At 40.3% G+C, this 14,342-nt stretch overlaps 1 protein-coding gene across 2 annotated transcripts in view; it reads right to left on the reverse strand.

The window, feature by feature from the left end:
• The window catches only part of UNC5C (unc-5 netrin receptor C), a 385,680-nt gene extending 373,551 nt beyond the window's left edge, over positions 1 to 12,129 (reverse strand). For both annotated transcript variants that reach the window (XM_002804156.4, XM_015138825.3), the window contains exon 1: positions 11,656 to 12,129. In XM_002804156.4, the coding sequence (XP_002804202.2) occupies positions 11,656 to 11,779 (124 nt within the window). In that variant the 5' untranslated portion in view covers positions 11,780 to 12,129. The remainder of the gene's footprint in view (positions 1 to 11,655) is intronic.
• Positions 12,130 to 14,342: the final 2,213 nt, after the last annotated feature.

Raw genomic sequence — 14,342 nt, forward strand, 5'->3', positions numbered from 1 at the left:
TTTCCTTTTCCTTTCTTTGCTTTCTCTTTTTCCAACAAATGATGGGTTCTGTGAGAGTTTTTTAAAAATATATATATAAGGAAATATGGACTTAATTTTAAAATCTAAATAAATAAAAGATGTGATGCCTCTGGTTAGAATATTGAATAAATAATTCTGACTACTAGAAAGTATAATGAGAATTCAAGTGACCATTGTGAAAATGCTCACAAAGCTTATGCACAAGCTATAGGGGTCATATGCTTAAGCAGGGCTCCACCGTTGTTACTTGTACAGAGCTTCACTAATGGTCTGATAATAGGGGAGGGGAAGGTCGGCATGGAGGTTCTCGTAATACTTTATAGTGGTCTAAGCATGACAGCCGCTGATTAATTACTGCCCTGTTCTCAACACACATTAGATTACTGAGCAATCCCGTTTGTCTCCACAATGGCTTCATAGTTGCAGAACACTGTCCTAGAGAATATGTTAAGGTGACTTACTAATGATCTTTGGATACTAGTGTAAATTTGCGGTGAAACTTCTTGTCTTTCAGATGTTTAAAATGAAGATTGGAAAATATTCAAAAGACGGAAAAATGTACCTATAAGAAACTCTCTTGGGGAAAATAATGTGGGCATTTCAACCTTCAATTTCATTTCAGACAGCAATAATGCATCATACTACTTTCAAAAGGATTATCATAGTAATCACCTTAAAAATATCAGGACACATTCCTCTGTTTTTACTTGCTCTCTCTTCTAATTTCCTTACCTTCTCTCCCATTTAGACACATAACAGTTTGGGGTGGGGGGAGTGTCGTATAGTTTCAAACTGCACTGAAAAACTAGACACTCAGCTAAGAGTAAAAAAAAAAAAAAAAAATCACTTCACTTTAAGTGAATTTCTCAAAGTAGCTCATGTTAATATGTGCTTCTATGGAAACAACTCTTTCTGAATGTCAGCTTAAGCTTCTCCATATGATTTTTCTCAAAGGCTCCCTTTAAAAACAATCACTACTATTTATTATCTTCTTGTTATATAGACTGTTACTTTTGCTTCATCACAGATCTCTGCCTGTTTATTAGCAGCCCTGCCACCACTATCAGATGACATTTGTTTTACTTAATGTATGTAGTTTTAGGGGAAAAAAATTATAGAACTGCTATTACCGCATTATATGAAAAATTCCAATGTACATTTAGCTGACACTGCATCAGCTGCTATTTAAACTGGGCTTAGCTAATGGACTTTTAATGTCAGCGGGGTTATGTGCAGTTACTGGCTATTAGCAGAAATGGCTCCTTTCTATAAAAATCACTTTTCCTCAAGTGTGTTGTTTGAACATTCCTTTCCCTAATTTAGTGACTGTCACTGAATGCAAAACAAACTCAAGAACTCTGGAGTCCGCTGTTATCTTTAAGACCCTCTTTTTAACCTTTCATTCAGCATTAAACAGGCAACCTCCCTCATTAGTATTTAGACTTGTAATCTGAAAACTGTGTGATGCATTATTATTTGTTTTGCCATTCTTAGCAGTATACTACATATTTCACTATGAAAACCCCACGTCACCGATGAATGGTATATGTATGAAAGAAAACATTCAAAACAGTTTGCTTAATCCTAGAATTTATTTACACACTTTAAAAATCCTAGTTCAAAAATGACAAGTGATGTGGGAATGCATGACAATAATAATCAATATATGTTTATATGTTGATGTATTATATAAATATTCATATAATTAGCCTGCATTTAATACAGTAGTGAATATAAGTAGGGAAGCATATTATCACTATATACTGAATAAAATTATGTTTATTCTTTCTTTAGTAGCAACAACCTTCCCTCCTCCCAATTAACTTTATCTTCATCCATTTAAATAAAGCTTTAAATAGATGTAATGGATAAACCTGGAAATAAAGCCACCAATACGGCATCTGAGGGTATCCAAGAAAATCAAACATAACTTCATTTGATTAAGAGGTTGAAACAAACCATCACTGAATTCTGGTCAGAGAAGAACAGCACAACTGACCTCTTCTTCAATCAGCCCACACGAGAGGTCACCTCACGTAGGGTGCTTACCAGGGACATGCTGTCTCTTCCAGAGAGCACCCAGAGAGGGGTTCATAAATGTGAAGAGAGGATTTTACCCCTGCGTGCACTGCAGGCATAAAAGTCGACAGTCTCCTTTGGTCAACAAATTATAGTCCACCGTGTAGGAAAACAACAGCAGTTCTCCTCCACGGCTTTGAAACAAGTCAGTGAAAGTGGAGATCCCCTAGTCTCTGTCACTTGGATGACAGGAGAGAACTTGTTTCCATCAGATAAGCCACTGCACTAATGAGGCAGAAACATCTCTTTGGAAACTGGGGAAATGACTGTGCAATTTGCCAAGAGCAAGGCAACTGTTCTAAGAAAAGTAAGATATAATTCTTCATTTAGAAATCAGTGATTAAATCTGAGTTCTTAGTCCTTGACTACCTTTATGAATTTGTTTTACAAGTTAAAAAGTTTTTTCATTTGTTTGATAGGCTCCATTGGTTTTTTGAGAATATTGCCAAGTCTGTTTGAAAATCAACTCCTGCTCCTAAAACATAAAAAGCTACAGACACACACACACTCACAATTTGTGTAAGCACATATATGCTCACAGGGAATTAGGGAACTATGTTTGCCTTCTCCTTGTCATTCTTCATTTCATTAAGAGTCGGCCTGGAAACACCCTCCTAGGAAATATTTCCATAGTTATTTAATTCAATAAAAAATGACGTGTATCTTTCATGTGATCATCATTTCTAATAAATCCAATAAGATTATCTGCTCTCCCTTGCTACTGGGAAAACATACTTACTGCCAAAACTTTTCCTAGCCATCCTTCTACTTTTTTTTTTTTTTTAAAACCATATTATAGTAAGTAAACTATAACATTTTTCACTGTGGTCATTTTAATTCTATACAGATTTATATATGTGTGTATAAATATAAACACAAATAAAAATGACAACAATACTTAACAGAGTAGCTTAGGAAGTAGCATTTTATAAAACCCCTGGAGGATACTGGTATACCATTGATTTAAGTCTAGATTTCTCAGACAAGCACATCCTGCCCAAATAGTTGCAATACAATTCAAACTTCTTACAAGTTTATACCTTTTAAATACTTCCCAAATTCTTTTGCTATGTTAATTGAAATATGAGCAAATCAAGACTCTATTTAGATAAAAATTTCAAGTCAGAGGGCCTGTTGAATAATATTATGATGAAATACTGATGTAGGGTCTCTATTCCAGATAGCACAAATAAATCATTTGAACATGTCTGTTTTTCCTCAGCTTCTGAGAGCAGTTACTGAAATGGGCTTCTGTTTTCCACCACCCTGCATGCTCTGTGGGTGATGGCTGTGGGAGGCAGAGCGGGAAATGTCTGAGCCTCCAATCCTTGAATTTGATCCCTAACACATTTTTAAACTTTATTCTTTCATCATCTTATAGAGGAGATCCAGAAGGAAAAAGGAAAGTTGCTAAATAAAATGACAGGCACCATAATCAATGTTTCATTTAGAATGACTTCAAGATTGCTGCTTGCTAAACTTGAGCACTTCCACTGGGTGGCTACAATGTGTATATTTGCCAAACACTTTATTCAGTGAGATAAAATGTATCATTTTCCCTTAATCAAAAGCGAAATTCTAATGTCAAGGTATTTCACATAGACATACAGCTCAAAGTGAAATTACCATTATTTACTTTGTATTTCCAATCATAAAGATTTTGTTGTGGTACTAATTTGGTTACTTGTTTGATTTTGATTAGTAATAACACAGATCTCCGAAAATCATGTATAATAACAGTGCTCTTGTCACTGACTATCATTTTTAGTTTCTATAAAAGTTACGGAATACCATTGGCTAAAATATAATCTTTGATCTAGTTCTTCAAAGGGTTTTTAAGGCCATATGAAGTTCCAAAAGATATTAGAATTATTTAAAATATTGAATTTGAATACAAGTAACAAATACGCAAATTCATAGAGAATAGAAGAGTCCCAAATTGCTCCTTTTACCTTTAGTTCTATAAAGTAGTCCCCCTGCTTCTCTGCGGTTCACTTTCTGCAGTTTCAATTACCTGAGGTCAACTGTGGTCCAAAAATGTTACATGGAAAATTTCAGAAATAAACAATTCATAAGTTTTAAAGTGCATGGAGCTCTGAGTAGTGTGACAAAAATCTCTCAGACATGAATCACTCCTTCATCCAATGTACCCATGCTGTATAGGCTCCCTGTCTGGTAGTCACTTAGTAGTTATCTTGGTTATCAAATGAAAAAAAGCAGTGTAGATGGGAGTTCCGTACTATCGGTACTTTCAGGCATCCATTGAGTCTCTTGGAAAATATCTCCTGCATTTAAGGGAGGACTGCTGTACATGAATTTCTTTTGCTTGTTATTATAAGTAGATACTTTTATATCACGTACCCTATTACATTGCACTAAACTTCTATTATCTAAGAGAATGTATATTATGAATTAATTTAAAATGATCACTTTTATCCACAAATGCTGTGCTTCTATACTACATTTTTATATTATTATATACTCTAAGTTTTTTAAATTTTGAGAAAACCTGCATTTCTATTTATGGAGATATTTCTATTTATGGATATGTCCCTTCTGACTGTACTGTAGATGCATTTTAATAAACAAGCACTACTCTCTTTTTATTGCAAAGAAATATCCACAAATAAGGTGGTTCTTCCGAACAGAAAAAAAGAGAGAGAAAACAATAAATAAGAATAGAGTTCAGGGAGTCCGTGATTAAATATTCAATTAAGAGATTGACTAAAACTGAGAAATGTTAGCATGCATCAATGAACTTGTTAAGTGTGCTCAGGGAGTTTCTGTTGCTTCACATCCTCAGTTAGGAGGGGGTATAATCCATGGTCATCTACATGAGGCATTTTTATAGCTCTCATAATTGCTGAGAAATGAAACTAGCCACAGGATCCACATGACAACATGATTAATGAAGGTAAAACCCCTTATCCTCACAACATTTTAAAATAAGTAAGACTGGTAACTCTGGTGTTAAATCTGAGTAATCAATATCATCTGTTAATATGATTATTGTGAGCACTGGTATTTAAAATAAGAACTCTAACAGGCATATCTGTATAATGAAGTTTCACCTGGCTCCCCTCACTCTCACATTCCACTGCCACATTGGCAATGAGATGTGTTTAGTTATTTAACTAAAAGAGGGTATTCCCCAAACATGGGAGTTTTCAGATGTTACACTTCACTCTTGCCACACAAAGCACTTTTGAATCACTGCTCATTGCTATAAAAACTATACTGACCTAAGGACAAATACCTGCATCTTTGGCACTTTCAAAGCTATAGCTCACTTTCTAAATTATAACTTCAACTTAATTAATGTCATGGCAACTTTAACACTATATACTCCATCTAGAAGGGGAGGTATGTTTTAAGTACTTATAAAATCTGGAAACATTCTTCTGTGTATTTTAAAACCTCATTATATATTCCTAAGTGAGCAACTTTTGGGGGAGCAGCAATGCTCAAAACGAAAAACCACAGTACAACTTCAACACAAAACTTTTTAATTCTGAAATTTCAGCTCAATATTTTCAAACATATTGCTCATAAAGAGTCCAAATATCTGCAGCATGATATATGTTTTGGGTTTTCATGAAAAGGCAGAAATTCTTCTGGTGGTTCCATAGAGGTAGATGGGATAAAAAAAAAAAACATTTTCTATTTCTGATCATGTTAGCTCATAAAAGTATTACTATAAAATGTTTTTATTAAAATCTCCATAAGTTTGAAAATAACAAATATTTAAAATAAGAGAAACTATAAATTATCCCATTACTGAGTTTCTTTTTTAAAAACTAGAAAAAACGGAAACACTAATGTTTGAATATCGCTCAAAGCAAACTTACTCTGCTTCAAAGTAGCATCTAAAACAGCACCAAATTTCTGTGAGTAAAACATCCTTGAGCTAAGAGATACTGAAATAATACCAAAGGTCTCATATTCATGTAGCCTTCCTCCACAAATACATAAGCAATAACAAATCCAAGTAAGAAATGAAACCAAAGAAGCATCCATACATATGTTTAAGAAGTTAGGTTAAAAAAGAAAGAGTGCAGAACCAGAACTAATAATAGAAGCAGAATGACAATTTTGTAGGCGAAAAATCTAAACTGTAAGTAATATAAAATGCCCTACAAATCTCTTATTTTATCTCAAAAGTTTGACAGAAAACATTTGCTCCAAACATGCAAAGAATAGCAATAACCATTAAACAGTAAGAATTAAATGCAAATATTTCACCAAAATATATGTCATCGAGATTATCTATGCTGTTTTAAATTAGGATAACCAAACTTCCTGTTGCAAATATAGTTTGAATAAATGAAGGTTCTGGTGAATTTGCTTTGCCTTCATGTTGACCTATTTTTTGTTTATTTTGTTTTAACACAAAACCAATTATGTTATTTAGAGTATACACTTGTGTCCATTTTCTTTTAAAGAAAAACTGTCCACATTCACATAAAGGTCTGATTTTCCCCAAACCCTTATCAGAAACCCTGGGGTGTACCTTTTTTCTGTAATAGTGCTCATGGATTTATGAAAAGTTATCTTGCAGTATTCCTTGGGAAAACGGAAAGTCAAGGACGAGCTTCTTGCAAGGACTTAACTGGCAGTGACTTAACATGGCATTTTTAGAACTAATAGGAGGTTAATTTTCCCAGAGAGAACAAAAGGGAAGAAAAGAGGCTGTGGAAGGGAATGAGATTCCCACAGGCTGTTCAGAGAACTGTGCTCTGTTCAGGAGTTTACAATGATCTACTTTGGAGCATCTCCTCAGACAGCTCCATTTCTTGCTTTTGGGGAAGCAGTATCAGCAGCTATCATGACTCTGAGTTCAAAATTATTGACCTTTAGTTTCTTTTACGTCTAGATTTCTTTGCCAATGGTTTGTAGAATTGGAAGTCAAGGAATAATACTTATATTCTATGAGCTAAACGCTGCTCTAATTGTAACCTGTAGTATATATTATCCTCATTTTTACATGTGAGGAAACTAAGGCACGGAAACGTTAAATATCTTGCTCATAGTCACACAGCTGGAGGTGCTGGAAGCAGTATTATGAAGCATTGGTAAGCACTGTGTTAACTGACAGAATGGGCATATACCACTAACAGCTCTTAGCTCGTGCTTCCCCAGAGCCAGATGAAACTTGCATTAAATCTAAGTAAAATGCTGTTGCAACGCAAACTGAGCTTCAAGAACATACAACTTCCAGCCAAATCACTGCTCCCAAGTTCTTCTGTGTAGAAATTTTAGAACCCCCCACCACCACTCACATTAGAATCCTAGCTTGACCTATGTTTACTGTCTTCAGATGTTTGAATCCAGAAAGTACTATACCTGTGTCCGCTTTTATACTTAAGAAAGTGAATTATAATTCCATGATTCTACTTCTGTCTTCCTGTAGGGCTGAAACTGCCTCGCTACATTCCGTTTCCAACAAACAGCATTCAGTCTGGGATGCAATATGAGTGCACAATAATTGTTTAAGAACTTTACTTCTAATACTATGCTTTATCCAAAGAAAACATTGTTTCTAATTTGTGAGGAAATGTGAACAGGTTTGTTTTTAACTGCCACAAATACAAAAGTCAAACTAAAAAAAATATGTAGGCTAAAACTGCAAGGCAATAGCACTGGCTCAATCTCAAACCCCACAATTTTCCCCATTATCTTCCTGAAGTGGTTGCAGCCGGTAATTTTAATGTTTCTTCTGAGAGTGACTCCCTCTGCTGCTCCTGCAAAGCCATGACCTAAATCAGAAAAGTGCTAAACGCAGTTAAGGCCTAATAGAGCACACTTGCTGTTTGCACTAATTGGAGAACCTAGCATACATTAGAGAACAGTTATATTTAAGTCTCAACAATAATTCTAAATAAGCTAAGAGGGTTTGCTTAGTAGAGCTCATGCCCTGTTCATGTCCTTAGGGGGGTTGCTTAAAATAGACCCGTACGAATTCTGACTAGGACAACCAGCTCCCAAACTACAATGGGAGGCATTTGAGGACCCTGTCTTAATTAACTCTACCCTCAGTATCCAGAATACAGGGAGTCAATAAATGTCAGTTATAATCTAATGATTCCTAAGTCTTTGCAAGTGTTTGGAAAGTTTATTCTTTGAAGTTTTAAGCATTCTCTAAGCTAGAATACACAAAAGTATTTTTCTAAACAGAAGTAAACTAGCCTACTTTTCCTTATTGTATATTCCTAATGTGAATTCATAAATTTTCTGTACTCCTACAACGGAAACGTATACGACAGAATTGTAATGAACTTTAGTTGTCTTCATTGTTGACTGTCTGTTTATACCACACCAATATGCAAACATGCATAAAGGAATTTTTACTCTTTTGTAGGAAGACATATTTTTTTTTTTTAAATTATCAGTTAAGATAATAGGGAATTATCCCAATCTGATTAGAGACTTCAGTAATTTTTTGTCCTGAGTTTGGTGGTGTTAACACTCAAACACTAGTTGGTGCTAGATAAGCAGCATACCAATGCTGTGTAGCCCAGATAAAATGCATTTATAAACTAGGAGGGTCCTAATTCAGAAGCACACTGATCACACACACACACACACACACACACACACACACACACACGCTGCCTTTTACTAGTAAAATCTTTCATTCTTGGAAGTCAGAAACACTGCAAATTCCCTGGAGCTAGGAGTTCCCAGCAATCCTGAATGAAACAATTAGGGCATAGCCAGAAAGGAGAAAGTTGTTGCCTACAGCCTAGAGAATTTCCCAAGGACCTATTTAAAATGACTGCTGTCTAAACCGCAGTTACAAAACTCAGTACATTCACAAATAATGCCTATTCTATGTTTTATCTTAAATATCTGTTGTTTCCTTGATCATATCTGAAGATATATACATACTTCTAATTTCTGCAGTACTTCAACAACAGAATGAAAACCTTGTCCACATTGTAAAGTGCTTAAATTAACTTTCCCATGTTAATCGCACTTGGACTTTCATTCATAAGAAATAGTTCATTTGGATCTTTAAGTCATCACCACAAGGAAATCATACCTTGAGGGTATGGGCTAGTGTTCTAGTCCAAGGAAAGGAGAAAGAAGAGGAAGAAGAAGGGAAAGGAGGTCTGACCATCAGACCATTTATAAAATGTGTGATTCTGAGAGGAAAGTGTTAATAGTGGCTCAAGATAAACAGGCTGGGGTAATGTACTGCAGTGATGATGATAGTAGCTGATAGTGGAGTTTGGTGCTTTATCCTTCCTTTGATAACTAACAGACAACACAGGAAGAACTGGTATCCCTGGAACATGGAGGATAACAAAGATAAAAGTGGTAGAATAGTGCATTTTACAGACCATAAGATTCAAACAAAAATTTTGCTAATCAAGCACTGAAGGAACTAAATAAACGAAATGGACAAGAACTGCAGTGAAATGCACACACCCAACAGAGTACGTTTCCTTTTCCACTTAAGACGAGACTCGGTCTCTAATCTTTAACTTGCCTACTCTATAAAAAGTGCAAGAGGAAAACAGTCTATCCTAAGCATTTTTTCTTTTTAATCTCTTCTCCCTTCCTCTTTCAATATTAATCCATTTACAATCTCCTGTTTGATTATCTTTATTGATCCTTTTTCTACCCAGTCTTTTTAATTTGGTTATTGTAAGCTCTCAGCAGGAATCCTATCTCTTGTTTGACATCTTTGGGGACTTTAACTTGTCCTTTTCCCAAACAGTTCTCTCACCGTGTCCCGTCCCCCTCTCCCACCACCCACCCCCATGGCTCAGTCCTTTGTGCGCCCAATAACAGCAGGCGAATTCCACAGGGAGTCATGCGGTTGATTCCACGACTATTCATCAGGTTGTTCACTTAAGCTTCCAAACACCCCCCTCTAAGTATCCCTGGCTAGCGCCCTGAGAACTTGTTATCAATGTTAGGAAATCTACAAGCTATGATTCTTGGTGGAGTTTCCTTTTTAAATGGACAGACAGATGAACTCTGGAAGTGTGCATAAGAAAACAAGAGCAGAACCTCGGGGATGGGAGGCATCTGGCGAGAAGGGAAGGAAGGATTTATGAGCAGGGCCACTTAGCAGGGCAGCAGGAAAATTTACTCCCGAAGAAGCTATCGCTAATTCACAAAGCCTTGCTAATCACTTACCTCCCCACCCAGACCACACTCCTATGCTAGGCGCTCTCCTCCACTTCCAACAACCCCACTCCCATCCCCAGCGCCTCTCTAAGATCAGAGGGAATGCTCTCCGGAACCCCTAGGGTGTCTGAACATCACCTGGGGAGTTGGGGCTACCGTAGAGCCTCCCTTTACTCTCCAAATTTGGAAATAATAGTAACCGAGAGTGAGGGGAGAATCCCTGAATTGCCTCTGAATGCTGCATAAGCTTCCTTCATCCTCTCCTTTTCCAGGAAAAGCTGAGCTGCCTCGCCTGAGCCGCCTCGCCTGAGCCGGCTATCACCACTGAACTGGGCTGAGAGACCCAGGTAGGAGTTGGGCTTGGCCAGAAGTTTTGGGGCCCAGGTGACCCGAAAGAGACCGCAGAGGGTTCAGCCTTGGCTCTTTCTTCTCCGCTCCATTCCAGTCAGCTTCCCTGGCTTGGAAGGCTAGGAGCTGCTGCTAACACTTCAAACTAGGGGAACAAGAAGGGAGCCGGGCGATCAGCTCCTGAGCCTCCCCTCCTCCCTTACCCATCGCCAACTCCCGGCCACACACTTCCCAACCCGGCTTCGCCCAGGGCTCCGGTCACTTATGTTAAAGCTCACAGGCGTTAAATTAAAATGTCAGAGTTATAAACTGGTCGGCCACCCCGGGGAGTTTCGGATCCGGTTTGAACAACCAGCCGGTTCCCCCAGAGCTCTGGGATTTTCATTTCTACGTCCCCTGGTGGGAGGCAGACATGAATTGGGGTATGTATGAGTGCAGAGGCATGCACACCCCGGGCCTGCCTCCAGCCGGGTACGCGGATTCGGGTGGGCTGTGTATTTCCACAGCACCTGAAGCAGCAGGCGAGGGGGACGGATGCTTTTGAGTCCTTGACAGTAATGGACACATTTCCTTAGCTGAGCGCCCTTCGGGGTCTAGTGTGCTCAGAGACTCAGTGAAGATCCTGCTCCCCCAGCCTTGGCACAGCGCGAGGAGCCTCTGTGCATCATGCGCTTCGGGGTGCATCTACGGTATATCACAGAGCGACCCGCACCGAGAGTCTCTCCAAACCTCTGTGTGTACAATATGCAACAACGTGCATGTGCGGTGCTGAAAGTGCACAAGACACCCCAGGCTCCCACACGTATGGAGACGGATCGGATGCGTGTCCACACCCCGTTCGTCCCCGGTCCATTCGTGCCCATCTCGGAAGATAGATTAAACATTAATAATAATAATAATAATAATAAATAAAGATTCTTGACTAGTTGGGAAAGTGGAATTTAGAGTGGTTTCCAGTTGAGAGCAACGAGGCAAATTGAGGAAGTCAGGAGAACTGGGGAGGAGGAGAGGAAGCAGGGAAGGAAGAAGCGAAGGGAGGTGGCCGCGGAGCCTGGCGGACCCCCTTACCTTGGGCGGCGGAGCCAGTGCCGCTGGCGCTGAGCAGGGCCAGGGCAGGTAGTACGAGCATTTGCAGCAAGTATCCCAGTCCCAGTCCGCAGCGGGCCGCTGTCGCCCGTAGACCTTTCCTCATCGTAGACAGAGGTGTGACGGGGGAGGGGGGGGAACAGAGAGACGCGCAAACAGAGGAAAGCCCCACTGGGCAGAAGCTGAATCCGTGCACCGCGAAGCAGTCCGAAGAAATAACGACAACCGAGCGCCACACTCCACTTTCTCCAAGGGCAGGGGCCAAAAGGGGGAGGAGAGGAGACGCCGAGGAGGAGTTTGAAGGTCCCTCTTTTCCAATGCCTTCTAACTGACGTCTCCCGCGAGCGACTGCTCTGCCCCCACTTGGGAAGTCCAGGGAGGCGCAAGGCAGCCACCTCCGCCGCTCCCCCCAGCAGCAGGAGCAGCCGCAGCTCCGCCGCACGCCGAGTCTGGACTGCTCTACGGGTCCCCTCGCCTGTGAGGAACACACACAGACACCGGGGGTGGGGGTGGGGGTTGAAGTGGGGAGTGGGAGGAGGAGGGAGGGAGGAAGCTTGGGCACCGTCAGGCGCTCTGGTCTCCAATCTCAGTGTTCTCACGCCGGCGGAGAGATGTCCCGGTTGTCGCTGCTGGGTGGCCAAGGAGGGTCACATCCTAGAGTAGGGCGCACGGGTGCGCGAAGGCGCTCGGCAAGGAGGCGTAGAGGGCGCAGCACAACTCCGCTGGGGGGTAACCGGGGGCGGGAGCACGCCCGCCCGCCTTATGTAAGCAAGGATTGGAGAGAGATCAGCGCCCAGGGCGGAAGGTGGAGATCAGCTGTGGGTTTGCCCGCTGAAGCTGAGGCGAGAGAGACCAGAGGAAGAAGCAAGAAGCGGCTGTGGAGAGTGGCCGCGCGCCTGCCTCCCGCGGTGCGCCAGACCCGGACGCCAGGAGTGCAGCGGGCGCGCCCTGGGCCACTTGGCTGTGTCCAGTGGAGCTCAGCCTGCCGCCTGCCACCTTCTTCGCAGCGCCGGCAAAGCTTGAGCCGTACTCCCTGGGACTGGACTCGCTATACGACTTCGGGTGTTGCGTTTGACCAAGCCGGTGCGGGCTCGAACTGAAGTCCTTCTTGCTTGGGGAAGAAGGCATGAAGCTTTTGCAGTGCTCCAGCCCGTTGCTGTCCTGGGGTTGTCAGCGCCTGTCAGACTGCTTTATGTTCTGAGCGCGTGTGACCCCTTTGCAGTGGAACAGAAACTAAAAGCTCCATGAAAACTCATTCTGCAACAGTGCTTTCTTTGCGTGCATCTTGGTGGCTGACAAGGGTGGTGAGGCGATACTGGAAGGAAGAAACTCTCTTAGAAAAAAAATGCAAAGCAAAATTTGTAGATACTCAAAGTGATGATGGAGCCTATAACATGTTTTTCAAATTTCTAATAGTGTGTGTAAGAACTCGAGCTGCTATGAATTTGTTTACCTTTCTATGGGAAATAATTGTCTACGTAGCCGGGTTGTGAATCCCTGTTGTCATGATGAAGGAAGGATGCAAGACTGGGTGGGTAAAATAAGGAAAGACTAGACAAAAGGAAAGTGAATTTATTAAAAGATCAACACGCAGACACAGCATTTTGGGAAAAAGAAAACCATTTCCCAAGATTAGCATATCTTTAAACTAATAATACATCAGGGAATTTTATGTTCTTGGTACCAACGGGGCCATGTGTAAACACACATGCACACACACACGCAGGAAACTTGAGGTCTAATTTTGGCTGTGATCATAACTACTGTTACCCTGGGTAAGTCAGGTAACCTGTGAATGTCTCAGTGTCTTCATTTGTGAAATATTTTGATAGTTTCAAAGTTCTCTTAAGTTCTAGCATTCTATGATTCTGCCTGCACAGCCCCATCTAGGCAATAAGACCTATCTTGGATGAATCAGGGAGATCCAGAAAGGTAGTATTTGCCAAAGACATTGACAAAACCGGCCACTTCTTATTTCTGTGGAGACTTTGTCCACCACACAAAACTCTTCTTCACTCTCTTCATCTTCTCCATACCAAGATATCATGATATTTGACAATAGGGTAGGTGCTGGCACGAGACTGTCTGCCTTCAGTTCTTAGCATTTCTTATTACTTGACTGATATTGAGCATTAAAGCTGGGTGCCTCTCTTCCCTAACTTGTAAGATGGGTCTAGTAACAGGAACTATCTCACAGGGTTGTTTGAGGATTATATAAGTTAAACATATGTAAAATGCCTGACACCAAAATTGTAAACTGCTGTTCTTACCGTTCATGAAAAATTCCCATTAGCCTTATGCTATCTCGACCAGTGCTGTTCAGCAGAAATTTCTGGAATGAAGAACATGTTCATATCTGTGCTTTCTGAGCTGGTAGTTATGAGATACATGTGGCTACTTGCAATGTGGCTAGTGTGAATTGGAAATTTTTATTTAATTAATTTTAATTTAAATGGTCACATGTGGCCGGCGGCTACCATATTTTATGGTGTATTGAGGCCACTAATAACTTGTCAAGTATTTTGAGAATGACTTCACAAGGGATTATTATTATACTTATCTGTATGTACAATTTTACTAAGAAGGACAACAGCTTAAATACTAAGAAATCTCCACACATACTCACCATCACATCAACAACATCCAAAAGTTATTTGTTTATTTATTTA

This window comes from Macaca mulatta, chromosome 5 (genome assembly GCF_049350105.2).
Source record: "Macaca mulatta isolate MMU2019108-1 chromosome 5, T2T-MMU8v2.0, whole genome shotgun sequence".
Taxonomy (NCBI): Eukaryota; Metazoa; Chordata; class Mammalia; order Primates; family Cercopithecidae; genus Macaca; species Macaca mulatta.